Source organism: Kogia breviceps, chromosome 1 (assembly GCF_026419965.1).
Source record: "Kogia breviceps isolate mKogBre1 chromosome 1, mKogBre1 haplotype 1, whole genome shotgun sequence".
Taxonomy (NCBI): domain Eukaryota; kingdom Metazoa; phylum Chordata; class Mammalia; order Artiodactyla; family Physeteridae; genus Kogia; species Kogia breviceps.
Window position 1 is genome coordinate 187,847,867 of NC_081310.1, and position 27,802 is coordinate 187,875,668.

The window sequence follows — 27,802 nt, forward strand, 5'->3', positions numbered from 1 at the left end:
TTCGGTTTCGGCAGTAGCTTTATTCTCGCTTCAGCCAACACCTCCTGTCTCCTGGTCATCCACAAGTTTCTTGGCTCTGGTTTTGGGGGTTGGGGGCGGGAAAGAGAATACAGAGTAGGGGTAGGAGGGCGGTAGGCAGGGTGCCTGTTTTCCTCAAACAAATCTCAGTTTCAAGCCAGGAGCGCTGCGGGCCAGAGGAAAGGAGAAGGCGGTTCCTCTTGTGCTCCCAGGGCCGCCCGGCCAGTGGTCACACTGGAGCCAGTGCTGGAAACTGGCTTGAGGTGACCTAAGAATCCTGGGGGTCCAAACCAAAGCCCAAACCCAAGGGTTTTTCGCTAGAAAAGTCCCTCTTGCAGGAGATACCCTGCTGACAAATTTCATTATTTATAGAACAGCCTGTCCCTGTCACACTCCCTTGTGTGCATCCACAGCAAAATACACGGCTGCTTCCCCGAGGGCAGCGGCAGCCCCACGCGGTCCAGTCCAGAGAAGATGTGGAGCAGGCCCGGAGGTCCTGTCCCAAATGCACATCAGCTGTCGTCGTCTTCCTCTGATTCTTCTTCCGACTCGGGTGCGCTCTCTGGCAAGTCATCTCCCATCTGCTGGAACCTTCCGGACTGCGCGTCCCACACGTACTTCATGGTCACCTTGAATTCGGCCATTTCGTACCCGAAAAGCTTCTGCCAGAGGCGAAGGGACGCAAAGGTGAGGAGGAGCGAGTGGGGTCGGAGTCAGAGGAGTCTGTAGCCCCTCCCGCCACAGCTGTGGACGCCCGGGGCGGGGGGGAACTCACCAGGACGCGGGCCTGCTCCGGGGTCAGCACATCGCCCTCCTTGCACACCTCGTAGTCGGACAGCAGGGTCACCACACCTGCAGAGAAGGGGACCTCCAGGCAGTTATTCTGGCACAGAGGCCTGTGCAGGGCCAGAGGAACCGGGCCGGCCCCCCACCCCCAGGCTTCCAGCAGCACCGGGGCAGGGGTTCATCAGTGAGCATTCAGCCGCCCAGGAGGGTTTTTTGGGGGCAGTGACCCCTCCTTCCTTCCTTGCCCCTTAACTGCTGTATTCTAGCTGTTACTGTCCACATTCACCCCAACTGTCAGGCGGGCGCTCTTAGTCCCGTTTTCACATGAGAGAACGGAGGCCGGTAGAAATTGGGGGAGAGGTGGGAGTCGTGTGGCTCGGAAACCTGCGCTCTCGGCCGCTCAGCTGTGACCCTTCAGCTCTGCGGACGCCCCTGTACCTTTCTTGAGGGCCGTGGGCAGGCCCAGCTGCCTCAGCTGTGGCTCCATGGAGTGCGGGAACTGCTCCAGGGGCCCCGGGTCCAGGCTCACGGTGAGAGTGGCTTTGTTCCCAGCTCGGGCGTAGTCCACCTCCGTGTATTTTGTGAACCACCTGAGAGGAAAGAGGAGTGGCCGGCGGGCAGGTTTCGGCCTGGGCCTCGCCTCACCTCCCTTCCTCCTCAGCTCAGCCTGGAGCTCCGAGCTGGGAGAACAAAGACTCAGAAACGGGATTCCAGCAACCAGGAACCAGGTCTTACTCCGTGCCTCTACTGTACCAAGTCCTGGGCTCTGCCCTCCCCGCAGACCTCGCCAACCTTTCCCCTCCCACCGCTCCTCCAGAGCACTTACTCGTTCACTTCCTCCTTAGTGCGATTGGTGAAAAGGAGACCAACTTCGCCCCTCAACTTCTTGCTGACCTACAGAACCAAAGTGGGGCGGGGTTGGTCACATTAGAGCAGAGGTTCTCAACTGGGGACGATTTTTGCCAGCCCCGCCCCCTCACCTAGCAACACCTGGAGACATTTTTGGTCACAGCTGGAGGGGGGCAGCACTACTCTCTGGGTCTGGAGGTTAAAGGAGAACCGAGCTTTAAGCGGACCCTGGGCCGCCAGATGGCTGCAGCGTGCATCATGTGACAGCGGCGGAGAAGGCGGCCTGGCCTCGGCCCCTCCCTGTGAGGGCCGGAGACTCACCTGATGCAGATTGTCTTTGTACTCGTCAGATGGGCTTCGCCCCAGGGCCACCATCATCACTTTGTTTTTGCCAAAGAACATCCTACAGAGAAAACGAGGGCTCTGTGAAGGAAGCTCCCTGCCCTGCCCTCACTTCAGTGCAAACCAGCTTCAGTCGCCGGAGCCCGAGCCAAGGCCCAGGCTGTTTTGTAGCAGAAGGTGTGGCCAGAGGCTCCACTCTTCCACGCAGCCCTGCTCACTTTGTCGCCAGCCCAGGGTCCCTCTCATTATTTTCCTGCACAGACCCTGCAACTCACATTCTGTCTCAGCCCACTATGAGTGTGTCTGGATATGCAGAAGAGGCCTATTCAATGGTCTAAACCAGAATGGGTGGGATGTTCCTTAAGGGACCAGACCCCAGGGTTCAGGGAGCCCCTTCTCCTGGAGAGGCCACTGCTCAACCCGTCCCCCATCCCCTCAAGGCGAGACAAACTTTAACAGTTAAAAAGCGCCCTTCAGGGGCTTCCCTGGTGGCACAGTGGTTGAGAGTCCGCCTGCCAATGCAGGGGACACGGGTTTGTGCCCCAGTCCGGGAGGATCCCACATGCCGCAGAGCAGCTGGGCCCGTGAGCCATGGCCGCTGGGCCTGTGCGTCCGGAGCCATCCGGAGCCTGTGCTCCGCACCGCAGAGGCAGCGGGAGAGGCCACAACAGTGAGAGGCCCCCATACCGAGATTAAAAAAAAAAAAAGCGCCCTTCAGCAGGGATGGGGGCGTGGCACTTTGTCCTTATTAAGGTGCCACCTGTGACTGAAGTCGCTAACTGCCCCTGTGCTTTGCAAGCAGCCCAGCCCCTCCGCACTCAGGCCCTTCTCTCACTGCCCGCTCACCGGCTGTGCTTCCAGGCACTGCGGATGTCCTTCAGCTTGCTGTTCCTCATGTTGGCCACGGAGAAGACGAAGAGGTACTTGTATGTGTCCACACATTTCCGAAGCTGCAGGACAATTCATGGGGCTCTGGAGTCCAAGGGGCAGCAGGGGTTGGGCAGTACTCTGGCCTCAGGTGGGAAAGAGACTGCTCCAGGTCTCTTACAACTGTGGATGTTTAGAGCCCCTAACCTGGTTGCTTCCTCCTTGCCTCTGCCACTAAAACCAGGATATTAAGTACAGGGGCTGCCCTGACACAAAGCAGGCGTGATGGCAAAGTGTGGGGGAAGCTGAGCCACGGGTCAAGAGCCCACCGTCTCCCCAGGTTTCCGACTTAAGGTGGCCACCAGTGCAATTGACCGCTTCTCTTTGCTTTGTCTAGTAATCGCTGATGATCTAAAAACTTAGCTACACTAGGAAGGCTCCTGCTATATGGAAACATGTGAAGTCTTGTCCTTTAGTCATAAGGGGAGGCGGCTCATTGGCCCTGCGGTGCCCATGTTGTTGGCTGCAGCCATGATGAAGTGCTCTCAAGGAAAATGGCATCTCTGTGCCGGAGGAAACTCCGCTCTCACCCAGCCTGCAGCCTGATGCAGTGCAGACAGTGGCTTGGTGCATTTACCCACACCTGGTAACTCCCTGGCTTTTTTGACATCGGGCATACTAACAAATCTCTGCAAGCTTCAGTTACCAGACCGCAAAACAGCGATAACATCCCCTCGCATCTGCCTCACAGGGGTGCTTCACATGTGAAACAGTGCCGTGCAGGGCAGAGTAAGGGCTCAATCAAGCTGGAAACCATCACTATGGGAGTTTTTATTGGTGCCGCTGCTGGAGGAAAAAGGGCTGGATCAGCACCTTGTTGGTTTTTTTTTCCAAACAGTATATTTCCCTGACAAACAGCCCTACACCCACGTTTATAAACCAAATACAAGGTCTGGAAAAATAAAAAGAACACACTCTTACCTCTTCTATCAAGTTCTGTTTCAGTTCTAAGCCTTTCTTGGCGGTTTTGGTGAGGGAGACTAATACAAAGAAGAAAAAGGGGCGATGATGAGAGACAGTTCTGGATGTCCTGGAGACTCTCTTCCCCCCTTTGGTAGCCCAGCTAGACCAAGCCAATCTGAGAAAAGGTAGCAAGGCTTCTGTGGCCACCACTTCTGGCATGCAAGGCTACTCCCAGGGTCCCCAGAGTGCCTGCTCGCTACTGTTCCCGAGCCTGAAGGTCCCTTCCCATCTTTCCTGTTACTCAGACAAACTAGGTATTCCTTAGCTCCCCTGAGGTGAAGCGAAAACTCCCTGCTGAGGTGTGAGGGCTCTGGGGGCCCTGCCAGTGGCTGAGCTAGCTGAGGCGCGTCTCTGTGCTGCTGTGGTACACAGAGACCATCTGTGGCTGCTCTGGGCTGGGGACTGTATCTCCTCTGCTACACCCTGTCTTGCAGTTTGGACCCATGGATGCAGCAATGCGTCTTTGGGGAGGGACAAGCACCTCATCTCCAACAACAGCTGGGGCCCAATTTGCCCCTTAACCAGAAGGGTTTGGCATTTGCCAGATCTGACCAGGGCTCCCTCCACAGAACCCAATCATTCCACAAACGCTTAACAAAAAAGCATAAAATGCAAAGCCCTGGGTCCTAGGAGGAGGCCGCTTCTTATTCATCCTGCCTGGCACTCAGTCAGTCCCTCTTCACGAAGCACCCATCTAGAAAGGTAATCACGCCATTCAGGAGCAAGTGCAGCACAGGAGGGCAAACAAAATACAGTTGTCCATTTTCCAACGTTTCCACTGCTATAACTGTGGAACTAGCCAGCACCATGCTCTCTTGGATTACTGCTAGTCTCGCTGCTTCCACCCCTGCACACTGCCCCCCACCTTCCCTCCCTATTCTCAACAAAGCAACTAGGGTGATCTTTTTAAAAGTAAAGTTGAACCCCATCATTCCTCTGCTCGAGCTCACTCCTCCCGTTTCACCTGCGTGTGAAAGCCAATTCCTTGCAAAGGTCTTTCTATCCCCGCACACTCTGCCCAATTCCCTCTCTCCTTTTTTTTTTTTTTTTTTTTTTTGCGGTATGCGGGCCTCTCACTGTTGTGGCCTCTCCCGTTCCGGAGCACAGGCTCCGGACGCGCAGGCTCCGCGTCATGTGGGATCCTCGCGGACCCGGGCACGGACCCGTGTCCCCTGCATCGGCAGGCGGACTCCCAACCACTGCGCCGCCAGGGAAGCCCCCTCTTCCTCCTTTTTGCTCACTCTGCTCTGGCCAAGCTGGCCTCTTGCCCCAGAACATGTCAAACATGCTCCCGCTTCAGGGCCTTTGCCCTTCGTGTTCGCTATCCTGGGACCACCACCCTTCCAGGTAACTCCATGGGTTGCTTATTTACTTTCTTCAAGTTCCTGCTCATTTGTCATCTCAACAGAGACCTTCTCTGTCCACACTGCACAAAAGAATATCAACTTCTCTTTCTCTCACTCTTACTCCAAGGGACTTACCACTATCTAAATTTACTGATTCGATTTTCGATACCTCGGGAGGATATACTTCCCGTAACTGAAGTATTAAGCTTGATGAGGGCTCTAGGCCTTCCTTGTTGTAACTGCTGTATCCTTCGACGCCTAGAGAGTGCCAGGCCCCTCTCTAATTTGTTGAGTGAATATGCTAGAGAGCCGGAGTGAGAGAGACTCACCATAGTAGAGGTAGTCAGGAATACTCTCTTAGGAGTTATCCTACGAACTGCCAACTGAGAAAGAGCCATCCATACGAAGACCGGGGCACAAGCATACCAGACAGAAGCAACTTCAAGTACACAAGACCATACTTTGGGATAAACCTGGGTTGAGGGAAAGGCGGTAGGGTGGGGGGAGCGCGCAGAGCTAAGGCAGATGGGCTGAGGTAGGAAAAGGTGGGCCAAGGCGAGATCGGGCGCAGCCTGGGTGTTCAGAGGCTGTTCCCCGACCAGCCGGCCTTGGACAAACTCTGGAGGCCTGGCAAAGCAGTCTCCGCTCCCTGACCCGACCCGCTCCAGCCCCCAGCCCCGTGCTTCCCCCGCGAAGCCCCTACCGCAGGTGACAGCCAGCCCGCAAATTCCTCACCGGGTTCCAAGACCCCCTTTGCCCACCTTTCTTGTCGCGCTTGGATTTGGGCATCGCGCTGCAGCCACGTGCGGCGGAAGACGGTGCTGCCTATTAGGACCTCGGCGGCGCTGGGGCCTCTGGGACGGCCCTCGTGGGCTGGCTGCCCTTGCGCGTGCCTGACTCAATCTGCGCTGAGGCCCGGCTCTCCCTGCCCGGCCGCCGCCTGCGCTCTCCCTCGAGTCTCCAGAGCGACTTCCGGCGCGGGCGGGGGATCCCAGAGTCCTGGGCGCCCCACCGAGAACTCCGCGTGAGGTTCCCAACTCTATGGTTCCGCGGAGGCGGAGCCTGCGGCCCGGTGCATGCCGGGCCGGCGGCGGGCCGAGCCCGGGCTCCCATTATGGCGGCGGCGGCGGCGGCTTCCCGATTCTGGCTCTGGGCCGCCCTGCTCATCCCTGCGGCCGCGGTCTACGAAGACCAAGTGGGCAAGTTTGATTGGTGCGTACGTGGGGGACCTAGTCGGGAAATATTTTCCCAGTACTTGTCTTCTGTCTAAAAGGATGGGGGGTGGTTACCATGCAGCACGGCCGGCTGCATAACTTGCGGGGCCCAGGGGAAAATGAAATGTGAGACCCCTTGTTCAAAAATTAAGAGTTTTAAGGTGGCGACGGCAGAGAATTAAACCGAGAGTTGGAGGCCCTTCTGAGCCAGCCCCTGTGCGACTGTACAGGTCGCAAGCCCGTGAAGCGGGTTCTGCCATCCAGGCATACCTGAGGTTCTGGTCAGAGGTCACTCTTCTCCTCCTTCATCAGGCACCAATTCTGTGACTGTCAGGTTTCTGATCTACTGGGTGTCAGACGTCTACAGCCCTCAGTGAACGCCGTCTTTCCCCACCCCTCTAGCCCAACCCTGCCATGGGCTCAGAACAGGACCACCCAAGACTCACATCAGCCGTGAGGTGCCATTCATTCTTTCCCTCACTCACTGGCTCACTCACTCACTCTTCTTTCATTCACTCACTTTCATTCATTCACTTACTTCTCATTCAGTCATTCATGCTCACTCACTCATTCACTCATTCATTCACTCACCCACCCCTTCCTTAAGGCCATGGAGATGGCTCTCTTTTGCTTGAATGTCAGTTTGCCACTTAAGCATTGTGGGATCTTGGGAAAATGACTTAACCACTCTGTGCCTTGGTTTCTTTATCTGGAAAATGGGTTACTAGTAGTCCATTACCTCTTTCAGTAGTTGTAAGGATGAATAAGACAATTCTTTTAAATTACTCAACACAGTGCCTGGCTCACTGAGTACAATCAGTTTGTTACCAATAATTACTCTTGAGGGAACACTTTATCCTTCCTAACCCAGCTCCTCTGTGAAGTCTTTTCTGTATCAGACAAATTAATTCGCATGTTTGTTGAGTGCCTGTTGTGGGTCAGCAATCATTCTAGGTGGACACAGAGATGGAAAGGAGCTCAGTCTGGGGGGCAGGTATATAAGTTATGTGATATAAGACAGTGTGACAAATGCAATATGAGTCACATTTTTAATGGTGTGGGCAGATGCTCACAATATAATATGTACAGCTGACTCTTGAACAACGCAGGGGCTGAGGGTGCTGACTTTCCCTGTGGTCAAAAATTGAGCATAACCTATGGTAAGCCTTCTGTATCTGCAGTTCCACATCGCAGGTTCAACCAACCACAGACTGTGTAGTTATGTAGTATTTACTGTAGAAAACAACCAGCGTGTAAGTGGACTTACACAGTTCAAACCTGTGTTCCACAAGGGTTAACTGTATATATTACATATGTACAGCATGTGATTCCAGTTTAGCAGAATCCTAGGTATATACAATTTATAAATTGAAAAGTAAACAGAAGGAAATACACCAAAATGTTGAAAAGTTTACGGTTGAAGAAAAAGAGTTCATGGATGGTGGTATTTTAGGCATTTTTTTGGTCTTTTTTATACCTTTATGTTTTCTACAAGAAGCAGGCATTACTTTTGTAGTCCAGATAAAAGATAACAGCATTTTAAAAAAGAGCATGGGATTTAGACTAAGAAGTTCTTAATTTTGCATTCTAGTTCCGATAGTAATTTGTTGACCTCAATGGACTTTGATTTACTCACCTGTAAAATGAGAGTGATAATATCTGTCCTATGTACTTCATAAAGTGTTTAGTGACTACAGTGAGATTAAAGTATGTGGAAATACAGATAGAACCTGTCAAATGCCATATAAACCTGTCTCTCTTACTAGTGTAGTTTCTTCTTTTTTAAAAAAAAATTAGACCAAACAAAATAACAAGGGAAATTCAGTGTAAATGTCAGGTGTTTAATTTGCTAGAGGTTGTAATTCATGAACAGCAATATGCAACACACCTCCTCTGTACTTGGTAGTATGCCTCAGGAAGCTAAGTACTTTCACTTTATGCTTAGATAAGAGTGTTGAAAGTGATGGGGTATATTCCAAGGAAAGTATGAGTAATGAGTCAGATGGATCCTGAACATAGCGTGGGCTAGAACAGGCTGCAGAAAACAAAGGCCTGACCCTGATTTATCAAGTTTTATAAGAATATTTGCATAATTTTTCTCCAAAGGTCAATGAACATAGAAGGAAAAGTTGGATTGTATGCTCTTCTCTCATGTGTAATGTGAGCATCTAGTCTCACTTTTAATGAGTACAGAGAGGACTGTAATTTTGTTCTAGCGGTGTTTAGGCCAGGTACTCTTTTGGGTGTTCCTTATCTTGAGATAAACAAGGGCTTGCATTTAGAAGGAAGACTGTTGTATTTCTTCTCATCGATGAGGGTGCATTCTCTCTTCTTCTTCCCATTGCCTAGAGATCTTGCTTTTGGTCAGATCTCTTCGTTAACAAACATTTCTCATGCATCCTGAGATAGTTATGATGGTGTAACCTCATGTATTTGTGCAGTTGTCTTTTTCCAGAGTGTTTTGTGCAGTGATGGTTTTGGCCCCTTGCATTTCCCTGTACTCTTTCCTTTAGGAGACAGCAGTATGTCGGGAAACTCAAGTTTGCCTCCTTGGAATTTTCCCCTGGATCCAAGAAGTTGGTTGTGGCCACAGAGAAGAATGTGATTGCAGCATTGAATTCTCGAACTGGAGAGATCTGTGAGTGAACTTTGTAGAAAGGTAGCTGGGGATGGCATGGCTGCCTGTAGTGGATCCAGGATGCCCTGTGGCTTGTGAAGGCTACGTGGCTGATTCCCCACTTGGGGACAAGTTGGCCAAAGGTTGCATCTCTTACTGGATCCTGAACATTTTTTTTTGTTCTTTTTGTTTTTTTGGTCTTGTCAGCTTTGAATATTTAATGTATTCCTATAACTGGCCTTTGAGTTTATTTCCTCAGCCCAAGTGCTGACTGTTCTTAGATAAGATATTGCTGCGAAAAACACATTATTCTATTTTGCACTGATGTTTTGGATGTGCCCCCCCCCCAATTACTTATATTGCTTTTATGGATGTTTGTAGGCATTAAAATCATGGAAATGTAATTTACAGTCACTACTTTTCTGTGAGTCATACAGATTTTGTGAATTTTGTCATTGTCCGTTTATATGTTTGATGGGGTGGTGGGGGGATGGGAAGTGCAGAGACCTCAGATTGGGACAATAGTCGCTCCCCTCATTAACCAGTGAGTGGGAGTGGATCATTGCCAGTTAGCTGTAATCCTTCCCTCCCTTGAAGTAAAATTGGGCACTTCTGTGCAAACAAAGGCCTCTTTGGTCCTCTTCTGCCTCGCTTCTTGGATGCCTTGCTGTGGTTCATAGTAACGTCGACTCTCCTGTCTCTCAGTGTGGCGCCATGTTGACAAGGGCACAGCAGAAGGGTCAGTGGATGCCATGCTGCTCTGTGGACAGGGTAGGTAGAGTCCTGCTTTGTCCCTATGATGGCGTCAGCTCCCTCTCCTCTTCCCTTGGTTCCTTCCTTTGTTCAGGGTCTGGCAGCGAATGGAGTAGGGGTGTTCCCAACAGGAAAGGACATGCATAGTTTCTGTTTGCACTTATACATTAGAGGTGAGGCCACTGCTCACAGACCCTAGGAGGCTACAGACAGAGCATCAGTTTGGGAGATGATCTCACGTGGTTTTTTCTTTTCCAGATGCAATCACTGTGTCCAATGGAGGCCGGATCATGCGCTCCTGGGAGACTAACATCGGGGGCCTGAACTGGGAGATTACCTTAGACAGTGGCAGGTAGAGGAGAAGAAGCTGAATTTCCATCCTGGTTTGGTTAAAGGCTTTGCTGGAACACAGATCTGCATAGATGGCAACTCTGGGCCTTTTGGCTTTTTTCCCAGGGGGAAAAAACCACTGAAGAGCCAGAGAGCATCAAACATCCAGTTTTTGATGTTCTTGAGGTTGTGGGACACATGTGCTTACTCAGCCAGCATTTATTGAGCACCTGTTAGATGCAGAGCTCTGTGCTGGGTGCAGTGTTCATTCTTGTATTGACTGCTTTTCCTGATTTTACCATGACACAAGAGCTTTGCAATGTTCTAGATATAAGGATGTGATATAACTAACACATCTAGTGTTTTAATTTTATGTTGAAGAACAGATGGAGCTACTGTTACATCTTTTCTAAAGTTGTTTAAATTATAGGGTTTACTTGCATTAGCTTATACGTCTTCTGGTAGTAATTCATTTGGTAAGTACTTGGGGAGCCCCCAGGCAGTGGGAACCCACTTGTGAATGTGAGATAGTTTCCATCATCAAGGAACTCATCATCCGTTGGGTGAGGCGGGCATGCATCCCACTAATGACAGAACTGTCTGATGGCTGCCACGGTAGAGGGTTGCTGTGAGGTCCCAGGGGAAGGAGGGAACAACCCTTAGGAGATTCACAGGGGTTTCAGGGAAACAGTACAGCCAAGTGGCTGAAAGTACAGTCTCTCAAGTTAGCTAGTGGAAAGCAGAGCCAAGATTAGGATCCAGATGCATTTGACCCCAAAACCTGTTTCATTTCCTACCGAGCTATGGTGGTTGTGTTCCAGATTGTCCAGCCTGAGGCTCAGGAGGCCCTGGGCAGTGCTCACCCCATCCCTCTGCTCAGTTTCCAGGCGCTTGGGCTGGTAGGCCTGCAGGAGTCGGTGAGGTACATTGCGGTCCTGAAGAAGACCACTCTTGCCCTCCATCACCTCTCCAGTGGGCACCTAAAGTGGGTGGAACATCTCCCAGAAAGGTAAGGCTACCTCCTGCCCAGGTGACGGCTACCTCCTGCTCTCTACAAGCCCGCCTTTCTCCTTGGGGGTTGAAGCGTTTGCTTTGACTCAGGCTTACCTTAAGTTGGCATCCTGTGTAGCGTGTTGGGCTCACTAGGTCTAGTCCTGAATTCCAACGCTGTGGCTGCCTCTGGAGTTTCCTTTGCAGTGAGGAGAAAACTCTCCATCTGGGCATGAGAGCCAGTCAAGCAAGGGGAGTGGCTCATTCGCTCACTCACTTCGGCAGGGACCCAAAACTCACATTCCTATGGGGGTACTTCCCTGGTGGCACATTGGTTAAGCATATGCCTGCCAATGCAGGGGACATAGGTTCGAGCCCTGGTCTGGGAAGATCCCACATGCCGCGGAGCAACTAAGCCCGTGCACCACAACTACTGAGCCCATGCGCCTAGAGCCCATGCTTCACAACAAGAGAAACCACCGCAATGAGAAGCCTGTGCACCACAACGAAGAGTAACCCCCACTCACCTCAGCTACAGAAAGCCTAGCGCAGCAACGAAGACCCAATGCAGCCAAAATAAAAAATATTACTATGGGGCTAGGTGTATAGCAATCATGAGCAAAGCAGGCCGTGTGTGGATTATGGGGAGCTGCAGTGTGCCTGGCCTACCTCGAGGGGGCAGCCTTACTCAGCTGATTGGTGCCCTGTAGGAACGTAAGTGGCCTAGTATTCCTACGTCTCACTTTTTTAAAAAAAACTAGAAATCTTGTCCTTACATGTTAAATCTCAGGTCTAAATGTTGACAGTCAATTCAAATTAAAAAAAAAAAAGCCATGAGCCACACAAAACCTATTTGGGACTGCTAGTTTGTGACATCCTGGTGGCCTGGTTTTGGAAGACCCCTGAGGACACCCCTGTCCTGCGGCTAAAGCTGTTTCTCCCTGCTTTTCCTTCCCTCTCTCAGTGACAGCATCCATTACCAGATGGTGTATTCCTACGGCTCTGGGGTAGTGTGGGCCCTCGGAGTTGTTCCCTTCAGCCATGTGAACATTGTCAAGTTTAACGTGGAAGATGGAGAGATTGTTCAGCAGGTATGGTCTGGCTTGAGGAGCTTTGTGAACTGTGGAGGGGAATAGAGTCCTTCTTTGCCCTGGGGACCAGGGAACTCGGCTGGGCGGATGCCAAAGCCATTCGTGGTCCCTGATTCTGGGCACTTGGAGGCTGCTCTCTGCTCACCAAGCATTTATTTAAAGCCCTCACGTTTGCACATGGTGCTATCCTGGGGTGGCTAAAAAAATTGCACAGATATATTCACTGCCTACAAGTATCTTATAAGGTAATACTGTAAGGTAATAATGGGAAGCCATGTATGACAACTGTAGCAGAGAAATGCTTATCTGAAATGTCAACTATTAAAAAGGATCTGGTATATTTTTCAAATGACCAGAAAGCCAATCCTGATCGTCTCCAGCTTCGGAGCTCTTGGGAGGCTGGGTGGGATGGGGAGAACTCCTTCGGAACCCACCAGGAAGAACCTCTGAGCTTGGGCCCCCCAGTGGGATCCAGTGCTGACGTAGCTTATGAGCTGAGAGGGAAATGTGAAAATCCCCATGAGCCTCCTGTCTGATGTCTTTCCTGCAGGTCAGGGTGTCGACTCCCTGGCTGCAAAGTCTCACCAGAGCCTGCGGTGTGGTGGATGAGGCTGTCCTGGTATGCCCCGACCCGCGCTCACGGTCCCTCCAGACCTTGGCCCTGGAGACGGGGTGGGAGTTGAGGCAGATCCCACTGCAGGTGAGAGGACGCGTCCCCTGGTGCGAGGCATTGCTTTTGCTGCTTAGAAAAGCCTTTCTCCCAGTGTCCCTGCTTCCGTCCTGAGGCTTAGCAGCCCTCGGGAGGTTAGGCCTCTGGCTGAACTGGTGTGAGAGGAAATGGGCCACTCTCCTCTTTGGATAACCTGATGGGAGCTTCTGGAGCCACGTGCCGTGGCCTCGTTACCCTCACTGGTAAAGTGGGGCAGAGGCTACCAGCCTGGGACGATCAGTGACTTGTCTGCTTCTGGCCCTTATCCTTTTTCTTCTTGTCTCCCAGTCTCTTGACCTAGAATTTGCAAGTGAATTCCAACCCCGGGTCCTGCCTACACAGCCCAACCCAGTGGATCCTACTCGGGCCCAGTTCTTCCTGCAGCTGTCTCCAAGCCACTATGCGCTGCTGCACTACCACCACGGCGTCCTGAGTCTGCTCAAAAACTTCCCACAGGTAACTGGAGGCAGCGTGGTTCGCTAGGATTCAGGAGGGTCTAGCTGAGGTATGGATGCTAGAAATCGCTGCCTTTGAATCTGGAGATATTTGCTCAAGCAAGAAGACATCTTTCCATGAGTGGTTTGAGAGGGGTTAGCCTTAGAGCAGAAGTGGAATTTTTTTCTTTTCTTTCTTTTTTTTTTTTTTTCTGAGAGTTACAGAGGATTATTAGAGTAAAACTGGCGCCTTCCTAAGTCCACAGGAGAGTGGGCACGTTAATCAGAGCTTCCCTATAGATACTGAGAGCAGCGTGGGATGCAAGATTCACCTGTGCCTGTGTTGGAGGTCGGCGAGAGGGCTGTGTTCAGCTGTGGCTGCAATGGGGCCTCCCCCTCCTCTCAAATGCCCTGGCCATTATGCTCCAAAGTTGGGAGCATTTTCAACTCCAAGGCCAAGGGTCCTTCCTGTGGATGTGACTTAGAGAAGGCTGTTGGCTAGGACAGGCCCGATTTAGGAATTGACACCTTGCTTTATCCTCAGACTGCCCTGGTGAGCTTTGCCACCACCGGGGAGAAGACGGTGGCTGCAGTCATGACCTGTCGGAATGAGGCGGTGAGTGTTGGGGATAACAGCACGTGGGGTTTTCCTTCCTTATCTTTGCTAGGCGCCCTGAGAACCAAAAGTCTGGGCGTGTTCAGCTAGTCAGTTTGAACCCGGGGGCGGGAGGCTGTTGAGCAGTAATAGCTCACCTCATCTGTAGGGCTTGCTGCACACCTTCTTTGTCCCCAGGAACGGGACGACCTTGTGCTCGTCAGGGACTGTTCAGGGCTGTGTAGGCTTTGTGGGCAGAAATGGGGAATGGGATTTGCCTTCTTCCAAAAGGACTGAGAAGACACGGAAGTGAGAGCTTCATTTTGGTGACCAGGAAGTGACCCTTTGGCTGAGTTTTCTCCTTTTTTCCTTCTCTTTTCCCTAGCAGAAGCCTAGCAGTTCTGAAGATGGGTCAACGGGGAGCTTTTCGGAGAAGTCTGGTCCACAGGTAGGGTGTGGCGCTGGGCAGCGTGCCAGACCAGAGGCACAGGAGGCCCCACAGTGAAGCTGGGGGAGCAGCCAAGGCTGTGAGCAGGTCTCCTGGAGTTCTCAGCCTCAGATGGGCTTTTCTAAGTCCAGTAAATTAAGCCATGTTTCTCTTCATCTTTTTTAGTTGGGAGATTAGAAAGTAGAATCCCTCGAATCTGTTCTTAACTACTTTCTCCTCTGGGCCTCCGTCTCTCCATGTCTTGTGGGGTCTGGCTGGTGGAGTCGAGTGGTAGTCTGAGCAGTTGCACTGAAGCAGAGTGTGGGACCCTGGCCAGAGGCTCCAGTTTCTGCTGTGGCTCCCATCTCCTAAGTGCTTCCCGGGGGGCTTGTGATTTCCCTGCCTGCAGTCTTACTAACTCTTTGGGAAGTCTCTGCTACACTGTTACTGGCTTCCTTCTGGAGCAAGTATGTATAGCGGTTACAATTTTTAAAATTTACTCAGACACCTTATTTCTGCCTTAGGACTTAGCTTTTCTATTTTATGTCCCTTTGCGTATGTTTCTGGCCTGGGTCCTTCTCCAGGGTATTTGCTCCCCACCTACCCAGATTCTTGGTCTTCCTTTTGGGGGATCCCTGTAGCTGACCCTTGCTGTCTCTACCCTAGGACTCGCTGGCTTGCTTCAACCAGACCTACACCATTAACCTCTACTTAATGGAGACAGGTCGGCGGCTGCTCGACACCACAATCACCTTTAGCCTGGAACAGAACGGCACTCGGCCAGAGCGGGTGAGTCGGGGCTTGCGGGCTTCTCAGCCTGGGGCTTTCTTTCGTTGGGGTCACTTCACAGCCATGGGTCCCAGAGTAGGATTCTCTGGACGTGGGCTCTAGTTCTACCTGAGCCACTGACTGTGAATATCAATAAAAGCAGGTACCGTTTAAGCCAAGTCGTCAGTGTGCCGGGCTCCGCGCTGTGCTTTTTTACTTATGCACTGTTGGATTTAACCCTCTCGACAGCCATGTGGTTATTACTGCCCTCATTTTATAAGCGAGGAAACTGCCTCATGAGATTCAGGACCCTATGCAGAGTCGCTGCCCGACATTGCCTCTGTGCACGTTCAGTGGTGCTCCTCAGCCTCTCTGGGCTCTGGCTTCTTTGTCTCTAAAATGGAAAGTCTAATCCGGGCCTCCTGCTCGCTTTGTGGGGTGTTATCGGTGCAAGATGAATGATGTGGTAGCCAAGAAGCACTCAGGTTCCTTCATGGAGAGGGCCTGAGCTAGCGCCTAGCACGGTTGCTGTGTCAGCTCCTAAGAATATGTGGTATCTAATTGGAGTCCAGGTAAAAGCTGTCTTGTTTGGACATCCAGTAATGCTGTGACCTAGACTTCTGACAACTCCTCATGCTTTGAATCTTGGGGTCTGGTGCTCTGAGGGGCATCTGGATTCTTGCTGACTGCAGTGGGCTTGACTGTTTGGTTTATAGATGTACATCCAGGTCTTCCTGAAGAAGGATGACTCCGTGGGCTACCGGGCCTTGGTACAGACAGAGGATCACCTGCTGCTTTTCCTGCAGCAGCTGGGTGAGTGGACCTCATCAACCCAGTTTTTTTTTTAGGCCTGCCCATGAGTTCCATTCAGACTCTTTATTTGGGGCTGTGGACAGGCTTCTGGGAAAGATTCAAGTGGAGTGTATCCTGAATATTTTTTTCCAGAGCCATATGTCACCTGCCTTTGAAAAATTCCTTAGCATTCTTGGGAGACAGAACTTCCCTCACTTGACCTCCTAATTCCGGCTCCTTGCGCTGCCATTTCTCGTTTTGGCCCAAGAGATGTGGTGGTCCCTGAGTCACTGAGAAGAGTCCCTTCAGGGGATGAGGGAGGTGGGCCTGACTTTTGTAACCTTGGCTTCTGCAGCAGGGAGGGTGGTGTTGTGGAGCCGCGAGGAGTCCCTGGCCGAGGTGGTGTGCCTGCAGATGGTGGACCTCCCCCTGACGGGGGCGCAGGCCGAGCTGGAAGGGGAATTTGGCAAGAAGGCAGGTATGAACTGAGGGGGCTGGGAAGCAGAGCTGCCTGTGCGGGTGCTCTGGGACTGGGCTTGGTAGTCGCACCACAGGAGATGCTGTCTCACGTGTCCCTGGCTTCCTGGATGCAGATGCACCTGTTTTGCCGGTCTCTTCTGAAGTAGCTCTGTGACCAGTTTCTGGTGTGTTTGTGGCCCTATGGTTTATGTAACCATTCTTCTATCTGAAAGGAGTGACCTGTGACTCCCCCTAGGGAAAGATCCTGATGAAAAAGAATCTTAACTTAGTGTAGTAGTAGCTATCCTTGTTTGGGTACCTAAGGTCTGCCAGGCACCATGTCAGGCACTGTGTACCCGTTGTCCCCAAAGCAGCAGTCACACCTTTCCAGAGAGCATGACCGGGCTGCTCTGTAACTGTGGTGATAGGCCAGTGCCCTCTGAGACCAGCCGTGGTCCCAGCCCCCAGGATGAACTTGGTTCGCTCTCCTCTGAGTGAGTCCTGTCCCCTCCTCCCTCCATCCGTTCGTCTAGCTAGCCAGGTGGTGTTTACTGAGGGCCTGCTCGGGGCCAGGCACCCTGCTAGGCACTACAGATTTTCTTAAACTGAGGATTAATTTGACTTTACTATTTATTTCCGCTGCCTCGATCCAGCCATTCAAGGTAAAACCTGCTTCCTGCTGCCTTTTTGCTCCTTGCCTGCCCACACGGCTAGCTTTTGGTTAATCATTTATTTTCCCTGACTTGCATGAATGAGGTATGTACTGTGTGTGTGTGGACTGCTGTGCCTGTGACTCGTCCTGTTTGCCTCTCACTTCCCTTCCTTGAGCTGAGGTTAATGGAAAAGCGGCTAAGCAAAGACACCGCTCCTTTTCAGTGAGCACTTACCCTGTACCCCACCCCTTGGGAAATCCTGTATGTACGTGATGTGGTCTAGTCTTGGCAACAGCCCTATGGGTTACTTGCCATTTTACAGATGAGGAGCCAGAGGCTAAAAGGTTAAGTACATTTCTTCAGGTCATCCAGGGGGTAAGGAGTGGAGCTGGGATTTTAATCCAGGTCTGCCAGACTCCAGGGGCCATGCTTTTTACCATGCTACCTTGCTCTGGGGACCAGTCTAGTCTCTGGAGGAGACTTGAGGGTGGTAGCCTCTTGGATGGAGGAAGGGGTGTAGTGAAAGAGAGCCCTGGGAATGGGTTGAAAGTAGGTTAGACGGGTGCAGACTAAACCGCTGACAGCGTAGGCCAGAAGCAGCGGGAAATGGAAGTGCCTGTCCGCGACACACACAAACACCTGCACCCTAGTACCGCCCGCACCCCGCCCTCTTCCGGCTTTTGTCATGGCGCCCGGAAGCCTCGCTCTGGCTGTTCTAGATGTGGGGTTGTGGTGGAATCATTCACAGCATGGCTGCATCCTGCATGGCTGATCCCTGCCCTCTTAGTCTCCTGTTCCAAGATTTCAGGCAGGTGAAGTGCTGAGAGCCAGGTGAGTAGGTCTGTGGAGTTCCTGCATGGCTGTGTCTAAGTGTGAGGCTGTTGGCCTCAGCCACAGGACTGCCCCTTGGGCTTGTGGCCTGGGGTGTGGATGACTCGAGTGCTCCACAGGACAGGGAGAGAGCCCTCCTTAGGAAGAGGAGGTGCCCCCTCACTGGAAGCATCTAGTCTGATGAGGAGTGAGCCTCAGCTGTGTTACCTTTTCCTTGACACCAGACGGCCTATTGGGCATGTTCCTGAAACGCCTCTCGTCCCAGCTCATCCTGCTGCAGGCATGGACCTCCCACCTCTGGAAAATGTTTTACGATGCTCGGAAGCCCCGGAGTCAGATTAAGAATGAGATCAACATTGACACTCTGGCCAGGGATGAATTCAACCTGCAGAAGATGATGGTGATGGTGACGGCCTCAGGCAAGGTGAGAGGGGCTTAAGCCAAACCTGAGGTTTTGGGAGTGGGGAACAAAAAGCCTTTGGAAGGGGATCGCGCCGGTTCTAGTTTTCAAGGATAGAACTAGTTTTGGGGTTTGCCTTTCTGGTAGTGAGCCAGGTATTTATTTTGCAGCTTTTTGGCATTGAGAGCAGCTCTGGCACCATCCTGTGGAAACAGTATCTCCCCAACGTCAAGCCAGACTCCTCCTTTAAACTGATGGTCCAGAGGACTACTGCCCATTTCCCCCACCCCCCGCAGTGCACCCTCCTGGTGAAGGACAAGGTGAGGCCGCTACCTCTCACAGGAGCCAACGTGGGTGTGGTTTTTGGTGTTTTGTAACTTAAGTTCCTCCTAGGCCTTTGGAATTCTCTGAGAGTTAAAGGCAGGGAGTCAGGGCTTAGAGCTCTGTTTCTTCCAGTTTTTTGCCTGAGTGGAGGACCGTCTGGGGCCCAAGTGGAAGTGACTGTAGGGTAGGTGTGACATCACCAGGTCCCTAGTAAGCCAGCTCCTCTTCTTCCCAGGCACGGGCGGCTGTCGGTACCTGAATGGCTGTTGGCTCTTCTCCAGGTGTTGGAGGGCAGGACACAAAACTGTTTATGTCTCTGACTCCCGGGAGCAGGTGGCTTTTTGCAGATTCATTCTGCCATCATCAGAAAGGGGACTTGGGGCGAGGGTGGGATGTATGGGGAGATTGGGACTGATGTATATACACTATTGATACTATGTATAAAATAGATAACTAATGAAAACATACTGTATAGCACAGGGAACTCTACTCAGTGCTCTGTGATGACCTAAATGGGAAGGAAATCCAAAAAAGAGGGGATGTATGTATACGTATAGCTGATTCACTTTGCCGTACAGCAGAAACTAACACAACATTGTAAAGCAACTATACTCCAATAAAAATTTTTTTAAAAAATAGAAAGGGGACTTGGTAGATAGTCTCTGGAATGGCTGCCATGGGGCTGCTAAGTTGGTCCTTGACTTTTTTGTTTATTCCTCAGTGTGACCTGTTCTTGTTTAGCTTTGGGGCTAGAAGCAGTTAAACTTTTTTTTTTTTTTTTTTTAATTAATTATTTTTGGGGGCTGCATCGGGTCTTCGTTGCTGCACACGGGCTTTCTCCAGTTGCGGCGAGCGGGGGCTACTCTTCGTTGCGGTGCGCGGGCTTCTCATTGTGGTGGCTTCTCTTGTCACGGGGCACGGGCTCTAGGCACACGGGCTTCAGTAGTTATAGCACACGGACTCAGTAGTTGTGGCTTATGGGCTCTAGAGCACAGGCTCAGTAGTTGTGGAACATGGGCTTTGTTGCTCCGTGGCATGTGGGATCTTCCCGGATTAGGGATCGAACTCGTGTCCCCTGCATTGGCAGGCTGATTCTTAACCACTGCGCCACCAGGGAAGTCCCAGAGGCAGTTAAACTTTTACCCTTTTAACACATCAGCCTTCAGACACTTTCACCTTTAGCCAAGAATTTATTTTCCACAAGGAGGGCAAAGACTAGGGAATCTGCCATAGCTGAGCCCAAGTCCCAGTGTTCCAGGTTTACCCCTAGGATTTGCATTCTTCTCATGTTGCTGGAGGCTGACCGTTTGCTTGCCCATTTCAGGAGACGGGAATGAGTTCGCTCTATGTCTTCAATCCCATTTTTGGGAAGTGGAGTCAGGTGGCCCCCCCAGTGCTGAAGCGCCCCATCTTGCAATCTTTGCTTCTCCCCATCATGGATCAAGACTATGCCAAGGTGCTGCTGCTGATAGATGATGAGTACAAGGTATGCCATCTGCAGAACTGCTCAGCCAATCAGGTGCGGGAGCGGGGTGCTCAGACAGCGGCTTGAGGGCCCCAGATGGGAGCCGTCTGCCGTCAGCACTCATTTGGGCTTGAAGGGTGTCTCTAAGCAACTAGATTGCTCTTTCTGCACTTGTGAAAGCTCGGAGTCTTAACAGAACTCAATTTAAGCCCTGATTGAGTTTAGTAGACTTTAATTCTTTAAAGATTTGCTGTTTTTTTCCTTAAGGCCCTCTTCGACAGGAAACAGTAATGAGTCTGGAGAAACTGTGCTTAGAGATTCCTTTTCCCTTAACTCTTTTCCGGGATTTTCAAGGTCACAGCTTTCCCGGCCACTCGGAATGTCTTGCGACAGCTCCACGAGCTCGCCCCTTCCATCTTCTTCTATTTGGTGGACGCGGAACAGGGACGGCTGTGTGGCTATCGACTTCGAAAGGTAGGAGGGGGCATCCTGGCAGGCCCCTTTGTGGGAGGGGTATAGGTGTTTCCTTGTTATTTGGCTAAGGAGTGAATTATGCTATTCATTGTGTTGTAAACTTAGAGAGCATAATCCCTATGTCAAAGGCAGTCATTTTCATCTATTCGATGGCAGGCACGGTTCTAGTTGCTGTGGAAGGAGCAGTGCACAACAGTCTCTGCCCCTGTGGAGCTTTCATTCCTCATTCCTCTTCTATAGCAGGGAGAAGGGGAGTTTTCTCCATTCTTAGAAAGGCGGGAGGTGGGAATGGTGATTGAACAATAGTACTTTTTATATGAAGATGGTGTTATTGATCCACTCTTGTTTATTTTTCTTTTTTGTTTATTTTTGGCTGCATTGGGTCTTCGTTGCTGTGTGTGGGCTTTCTCTAGTTCAGGCGAGCGGCGGCTACTCTTTGTTGCGGTGCGCGGGCTTCTCAGTGCAGTGGCTTCTCTTGCAGAGCACAGGCTCTAGGCGGCGTGGGCTTCAGTAGTTGTGGCACGTGGGCTCAGTAGTTGTGGCTTGCAGGCTCTAGAGCACAGGCTCAGTAGTTGTGGTGCATGGGCTTAGTTGCTCCACAGCATGTGGGGTCTTCCCGGATCAGGGCTCAAACCCGTGTCCCCTGCATTGGCAGGCGGATTCTTAACCACTGCGCCACCAGGGAAGTCCCTATTGATTCACTCTTGATTGAATGTGCGCTTTGAATTTTATTTCTAGAAATGAGATCGACTTACTCCGATCCTGACATACTTGAGTCCAGTGCTTGCAAACAGTGATTGACACTGGCTCTGAAGTCCAGCTCTGAGCTTCCCAAGGGCTGGCCTTGGCTCCGATAGCAGGGCTGTGTCGAGGGGTAATTTGTGGCATACTCCCCAGAGGGCCCTCCCATCCTGTCTGTAAGGCTTTTGGAGGGACACCACAGCATAGAGGTTAAGAGCTTGGACCTGGCTGCTTGTGTGGAAAACCTACTTTTATTTATCATTTACTCATTTTGTGTCCTTGGGCAGATGACTTCTCTCTGATCCTGTTTCCTCGTCTGTAAAATAAAATGGTAATAGTACTATATCAGAGGGTTGTTGTGAGGAGTTGGAGAGTTAATAGATGTAAGTCACAGAAAGCAGTGCCTGCTACACAGTAAATGCCATCCAAATTTTACCTGCTGCTGTTTTAAAAATGCAGTGTCCTTTCCTGACATTCTGTAACAGCTGATCTTTAGCATAAATAGCATAGGAAATGGTCTGTCCAGAAAACGTGCTCTTTACCCTGTGGGTGAAAAAAAAAATACTGTCCTTCTGAGTTTTTTGTTTGTTTGTTTGTTTTGTTTGTTTGTTTTTGTGGTACGCGGGCCTCTCACTGCTGTGGCCTCTCCCCCCGCGGAGCACAGGCTCCGGACGCGCATGCTCAGTGGCCGTGGCTCACAGGCCCAGCCGCTCCGCGGCATGTGGGATCTTCCCGGACCGGGGCATGAACCCGTGTCCCCTGCATCGGCAGGCGGGCTCTCAACCGCTGCGCCACCAGGGAAGCCTTCTTGTAATATTTTGAGGTCCCCGCCAGCTTAGTAATTCACTGCTGGCTCAGTGTACAGGGAACTTAGATTGTAGTAATAAGTGGTAAATTTTCTTTGAATTATTCTTACTCAGGTAAACAATGGGATACTATTAACTATTCCTCTCCTTTCTCACTGGCTTTAGTATCTTTCCGTTTTTTGACAAGAAGTAGGGTTTATTGGTGATGTGAGTGAGGAGGGGCAGCTCCGAGGCTCATGAGTATAGGGCCCGCCATGGGTACAGGGCGCCACAGATTAGGGGTGTATTTGACTGCACAGCCATCTGGGAGGAGCTGCTTTTCAGCCACAAAGTCTTCAAATTCATCTCTATTACACTTAGTAAAGCCACGCTTCTTGGAGATGTGGATCTTCTGGCAGCCAGGGAACTTGAACTTGGCTCCATGTTGGGCCTCAGTCACGTGCTCCTTGTTCTGCAGCTTGGTGCAGATGGATTTTTTTTTTTTTTTTTTTTTTTTTTTCGGTACGCGGGCCTCTCACTGTTGTGGCCTCTCCCGTTGCGGAGCACAGGCTCAGGACGCTCAGGCTCAGCGGCCGTGGCTCATGGGCCCAGCTGCTCCGTGGCATGTGGGATCCTCCCAGACCAGGGCACGAACCCGTGTCCCCTGCATCGGCAGGCGGACTCTCAACCACTGCGCCACCAGGGAAGCCCGGTGCAGATGGATATGGTGACTTGGCTGGCCACTGGGCCCCGGGGCTTTCCAAAGGCACCTCGCAGGGCCGTCTGGAGCCTAGACTGGGGACAGCATGAGGTCAGACATGCATGTCCACTGGAGAGGACCGTCTCCCAGGTCCCCTCGGGCAGCCCAGACAAGCACCTGGTGCCTCCACTGCCCAGGAGGCTGCTGTTTGCAGCCGAAGCACACTGGGCTTTACTAGTTTTCTTACTTGAACTGAGAGTTCCAAACTTCGTCCCAAGCTAGATCCGTCTCGCTGCTTCTCTGGGAGCTCTGCTCCCTGTTCCCTCCCGCACAGAGGCCCCAGCTGAATTGCAGGACGTGTCTGGCCACGGCTCTCGCGGGTCTAAGGGTACCTCCCTGGTGACCAGTGCTGGCTCTTTTGCCCCACCCCAGGATCTCACCACTGAGCTGAGTTGGGAGCTGACCATTCCCCCAGAGGTGCAGCGCATCGTCCAGGTGAAGGGGAAGCGCAGCAGCGAGCACGTTCACTCGCAGGGCCGAGTGATGGGGGACCGAAGCGTGCTCTACAAGGTACGGCCGGCCGCCTGGCGTGGCGCACGGAGCGCGGGGTGTAATTCTGGCTCTGGGATTTGGTGGCTGTGGGTCCTTGAGTGAGTCATTTAATCCCTTTGAGCCGTAATTTACTGTCTGTGAAATGGGCATGATATGCCCTTCTCCTGGGATTGTTGTGATGATCACATGACACACTCATGCTTAGCATAGTGCGAGGCATATGTGGCCACTACTCAGTAGATGTTAGCTGTTACTTTTAGTGGTAGTACTGATGGACCTTTCTGGGTTTAAACCTTAGTCGATCCATCAGAAACTCCATCTCTGTGATCCATCACTCTAGTTAGTGGTGAGGGCGGGGAGACGGAGAGGTGACTAGCCGGTTGCAGAGCTATCCTATGAGGGAATGTAATCATTGTGGTGACGAACGTGAATTACGGCCTCTGGCAGAGGAGAGACTGAGTTGGAGGAGGAGGCGTAACAGAACAGGGCAACACGACCAAGGAACTCGACAAGGGCAGCCGCTTCACTAAGCGTGAGGCAGAGCACAAGCCTCTAGTTGGACGGTCCAGGTTCAGACTTGCTGTTCATCGTGGGTAACTTGCTTAGGCTTCTTGAACTTCCCTTTTTTTTTTTTTTTTTTTTGGTGGTACGCGGGCCTCTCACTGTTGTGGCCTCTCCCGTTGCGGAGCACAGGCTCCGGACGCGCAGGCCCAGCGGCCATGGCTCACGGGTCCAGCTGCTCCGTGGCATGTGGGATCCTCCCGGACCGGGGCACGAACCCGTGTCCCCTGCATCCGCAGGCGGACTGTCAACCACTGCGCCACCAGGGAAGCCCTTGAACTTCCCTTTTTTTTTTTTTTTTTTTTTTTTAAATTTGGCCATGCCACGCAGCTTGCGGGATCTTAGTTCCCTGACCAGGGATTGAACGCGCGCCCTCGGCAGTGAAAGCGCAGAGTCTTAACCACTGGACAGCCAGGGAATTCCCAGGAGTAGGGCTTTTTGGATTCATATTTGTTGTGGAGATTTTTTGCCTGCTTTGTTGAGACTAGACTGTAGAGGGCCAAGGAGTGGAGCAGGCAGACAGGCTACTGTGATAATCCAGGTGAGGTGATGGTGGCTTCATCTGGGTTGGTTGGGGGAGGTGAGATGGGATCAGATTCTGGATACTTTTGAAGGTAGAACCAATAGTATATGCTGATGGATGGGGTGTTGGTGTCTGTGTTAGAAAGGAATCAAGGACAACTCAGAGGTCCCAGATACAAGGCACTGACACTCGCGAGGCCTTGTGGGGAGCAGGTTTTATCAGAGGTAGAACAGGAGTTCAGTTTGGGGCATGTCAAGTTTGAGATGAGATACCTAAGAAGTGATACTGATATGGTGGTCTGTTAATCAAGTCTGGAGTTCAGGGAGAGGTCTGGCTTAGATATGTAAACTCAGGCGATGCCAGCACCTGTAGATGGTGTGAAAGCCATGAAATTGGCTGAGATCACCATGAGAGCGAGTGTAGACAGAACGTCCAGAGACTGGGGAGTGGAGGAGGGACCCACAGCGGGGGCTGAGAAGGAGTGGCCGAGACAGCAGAGGAAAACCGGGCACGGGTATCCTGGATGCCAGGTAGAGAAGGTGTCTCAAGAAGGGAGTGATCGCCTGTGTCACCTGGTACTAGTCGCTCAAGTCAGATGAGAACTGAGACCCATCCGTTGGTGTGGTGGTAGGAGGGCACTGGGGGAGGGAGAGTCATCGTGTTGCTGGACCCATCTCCTTCCATCACTAAGTGGGCCGGCCCGGGTTGTATCTTGAGCTACCGTTTGCTTGCCTGTGACTTGAGCAAGTTGCTTAACTACTTCAAGACATCTCAGCTGTGAAACGTGGATAGTGACAGCTATTTGCAGGGTTGTTTACGGGATTCAAGGAAAGGATGGAGGCAAAGTCCCTGGCGTGGCCCCCAGCCTCCAGCAGGCACTGAACGAGTGCAGCGATGAGGCCCTCTAAACAGGAAGCTCTTCCAACCAGAAAACCCTCTTCCTCTGTCAGCCGGAGAGCTCTGGGCCTGCCTCCCCCTGCTCGTGATACGCCGCTGTGGTTCTGAAGGAGCTTTCCTCTCCGTCTCCCCAGAGCCTGAACCCCAACCTGCTGGCTGTGGTGACAGAGAGCACAGATGTTCACCACGAGCGCACCTTCATCGGCATCTTCCTTGTCGACGGCGTCACTGGGCGCATCATCCACTCCTCCGTGCAGAGGAAGGCCAAGGGCCCCGTCCACATCGTGCACTCGGAAAACTGGGTGGTGGTAAGGCGTGGCGCGTGAACTCAGGGCACCCGCAGGGGCCTGACGTAGCATAAGAGTACGTGGCTGGTCTCCCTGCAGCCTAAATCCTTTCCTTGCCTGTTGTTGCAGAAACCAGTTGCTACTTTGCGTTTTCATAGAATTCAAAACTCCTGGCTGGCAGCAGTGGGTGCTGGGTAGGGGGTTGGGCTCAGGAATCAGACTGCCTGTTCTTCCGTTTCCTGACTCTACAACCTTGAACTAGTTACGTAAGCTTTCTGTGTTGTATTATATATGAAATAGGGGTAACAGCAGTCACCTCTATTTGAGGTTAGAACAACGCCTGGCATGTAGTAAGCGCTCAGATGTTAGCTATTATTCTTCTGACTTCTAAGAATCTTGAGAATTCCTTTGTCTTGTGGTGAACTTGGATAGTCTAGGTACAGCTACCCTGAAGGTTAGTAAACTTGGTAGCTGGAAGGAAGCTAGGGTGCTGGTTGTTTCTTTCCTTCCTGGACGTGCCTTTGCATGTACGTTCCCCTTTCCAGCTGAACCAGCAGCTGAGCCCCAAGCAGCCCCCTCCTCTTCTCTCCGCAGTACCAGTACTGGAACACCAAGGCCCGGCGCAACGAGTTCACCGCGCTGGAGCTCTACGAGGGCACCGAGCAGTACAACGCCACGGCCTTCAGCTCCCTGGACCGCCCGCAGCTGCCCCAGGTCCTCCAGCAGTCCTACATCTTCCCCTCTGCCATCAGTGCCATGGAGGCCACCATCACCGAGCGAGGCATCACCAGCCGACACCTGCTCAGTGAGTGGCCGGGTCCCTTCAGGCAGCCGCATTGAAGGACGGAGCCAGGATCAGTGAGGAGGGCTTATACCAGCAGAAAAAGTTCCCTAGTCTGGCTTTGCCGTCCGTAAAAGAGCTGACACATCCCTCCTCGTCCTTGTTTCTGAGGAACCACTTTCATGTCTCTTCTGTTTTCACCTCGTTTGGCAAGTTGAGCCCTGATACCATACCCAGCAAGTAGCCTGTGCAGATGGGCTGCAGAAACTGGCAAGGTGTAGGGTCTCATCTTCATGTAGTTCAAGTTCAAGACTCAACTAGACAGGTCGCTCTGTCTAGTTGATTTTACCAAAGACATTTGGGACTGTCAGATTTTGACAGGCACTTGGTATTACTATTTTACCCTCAAATATGAGGAAGACAGACTGCTTGGTAATTTCCCGAGTTTAATTCCCACCATTCCTGAAACTGCTGGGATCTCATGTTGCCCGGTCCTCCGGCTGCCCTCCCCCCACCCCCATCCCCCACCAGCACCACTGCTTCAGCCAACCGTAGGCTCCTGTCTGGCTGACAGCGAGGAGACCTGCTTAGCTGGGGCAGGTAGTGCTGGAGAAAAGGAGGAGGATGAAGCGATCCAAGTGGGCTTCCATGCTCTTCTCTGTCATCGTTACCCAGTTCTTGAGTCTAGCTCTTTATTTTCTGATGTCTCAGGATGATATGTGAAGAAACTAGTGTCTTCAAAAGTGGGAACCTTCATTCAGACCCAGGTGTATTGGATTATTGTTTTTGGCCATTTAAGGGAGCCTCAGTGACCCATTTTTTTGGTTTTAAACTCTATTTCGGTTTCTGTGATAAGGACATTTTTGTAAGTAGCCCTAATCGGGGATCAGGTCAGTATGAACACTCACTTCTGTTGACTTGTTTCTGTGTATGTAGTTGGGCTGCCTTCCGGAGCAATTCTTTCCCTTCCTAAGGCCTTGCTGGATCCCCGCCGGCCCGAGATCCCAACAGAACAAAGCAGGTGAGACCCTTGTGGGTGGTGCTGAAGGCTGTGACCTTACAGAACTTAGCGTCTTAATTACGTTTGGTCCCTGGTCTGCTGTGCGCTGTCCTGCTCTGCTGGGGATGTGGCAGTGAACACATCTGCCCTCATGGAGCTTGCATTCCGGTGGGGGCGACGAGGTGGGTAATAAATAAGATAAACAAGTGACATAATGCTGTATTAGTGTGCTTGTAGATGGCAAGGAGAGAAAAACTAAGAAGGGGTGGGGTCTAGGAAGGGTGTGGAGGGGTGCAACTTGAGAGGGTGGCCTGGGAAAGCCCCTCAGAAAAGGTGACTTTTGAGAAAAGACTTGAAGGAGGTGAGAAGCTGGCCTTGTGGATGTCAAAGGAGAATGTTCTAGGCAGAGGGAACAGCC

General features: G+C 51.8%; 2 protein-coding genes, 1 long non-coding RNA gene and 1 pseudogene across 10 annotated transcripts in view; 2 read left to right on the plus strand and 2 right to left on the minus strand.

The window, feature by feature from the left end:
* Positions 1–6,374, minus strand: MRTO4 (MRT4 homolog, ribosome maturation factor). 3 transcript variants are annotated; one of them, XM_059083859.2, is made up of 8 exons: positions 5,993–6,374; positions 3,844–3,902; positions 2,842–2,945; positions 1,975–2,056; positions 1,631–1,698; positions 1,243–1,394; positions 794–870; positions 1–680 (listed from the first exon to the last, which is right to left on the minus strand). In XM_059083859.2, the coding sequence occupies exons 1-8, from the start codon at positions 6,018–6,020 to the stop codon at positions 531–533; spliced, it is 720 nt and encodes a 239-aa protein (XP_058939842.1). In that variant the 5' UTR covers positions 6,021–6,374; the 3' UTR covers positions 1–530. The 3 variants fall into 3 exon arrangements, with proteins under 3 accessions (XP_058939842.1, XP_066872357.1, XP_066872350.1); XM_067016256.1 differs by having other exon boundaries at positions 2,842–2,967; positions 5,993–6,203; XM_067016249.1 differs by having other exon boundaries at positions 2,842–3,708; positions 5,993–6,203.
* On the plus strand, positions 432–3,856 carry LOC136792770 (uncharacterized). Its single transcript, XR_010837134.1, has 2 exons — positions 432–705; positions 1,466–3,856. It is a non-coding gene; the product is annotated as an uncharacterized lncRNA (long non-coding RNA).
* EMC1 (ER membrane protein complex subunit 1) overlaps positions 6,085–27,802 on the plus strand; it is a 24,806-nt gene continuing 3,088 nt past the window's right edge. Inside the window, exons 1-21 of one of the 6 annotated variants that reach the window (XM_059064607.2) lie at positions 6,085–6,443; positions 8,959–9,083; positions 9,768–9,833; positions 10,074–10,167; positions 11,026–11,154; positions 12,100–12,226; positions 12,777–12,926; positions 13,224–13,391; positions 13,914–13,985; positions 14,353–14,412; positions 15,058–15,180; positions 15,876–15,972; positions 16,307–16,429; positions 18,119–18,318; positions 18,465–18,614; positions 19,943–20,104; positions 20,438–20,557; positions 23,216–23,353; positions 25,451–25,624; positions 26,198–26,408; positions 27,321–27,405. In XM_059064607.2, the coding sequence (XP_058920590.1) occupies positions 6,346–6,443; positions 8,959–9,083; positions 9,768–9,833; positions 10,074–10,167; positions 11,026–11,154; positions 12,100–12,226; positions 12,777–12,926; positions 13,224–13,391; positions 13,914–13,985; positions 14,353–14,412; positions 15,058–15,180; positions 15,876–15,972; positions 16,307–16,429; positions 18,119–18,318; positions 18,465–18,614; positions 19,943–20,104; positions 20,438–20,557; positions 23,216–23,353; positions 25,451–25,624; positions 26,198–26,408; positions 27,321–27,405 (2,672 nt within the window). In that variant the 5' untranslated portion in view covers positions 6,085–6,345. Of the gene's footprint in view, positions 6,444–8,958; positions 9,084–9,767; positions 9,834–10,073; positions 10,168–11,025; positions 11,155–12,099; positions 12,227–12,776; positions 12,927–13,223; positions 13,392–13,913; positions 13,986–14,349; positions 14,413–15,057; positions 15,181–15,875; positions 15,973–16,306; positions 16,430–18,118; positions 18,319–18,464; positions 18,615–19,942; positions 20,105–20,437; positions 20,558–23,215; positions 23,354–25,450; positions 25,625–26,175; positions 26,409–27,320; positions 27,406–27,802 lie in introns of all 6 variants that reach the window. The other 5 variants (XR_010837129.1, XR_010837130.1, XM_059064613.2 and 2 more) reach the window with 5 other exon arrangements.
* On the minus strand, positions 22,921–23,038 carry LOC131746957 (small nucleolar RNA SNORA70; annotated as a pseudogene).

What these genes read in the sequence shown, in the direction of transcription:
- MRTO4 (XM_059083859.2), bottom strand. Translation starts at nt 6,020, where the DNA reads ATGCCCAAATCCAAGCGCGACAAGAAAG. An exon ending in AACAGAACTTGATAGAAGAG is followed by an intron (nt 2,946 to 3,843) that starts GTAAGAGTGTGT and finishes ATTGTCCTGCAG; the next exon opens with CTTCGGAAATGTGTGGACAC. An exon ending in GCCCACGGCCCTCAAGAAAG is followed by an intron (nt 871 to 1,242) that starts GTACAGGGGCGT and finishes CCTTCTCTGCAG; the next exon opens with GTGTGGTGACCCTGCTGTCC.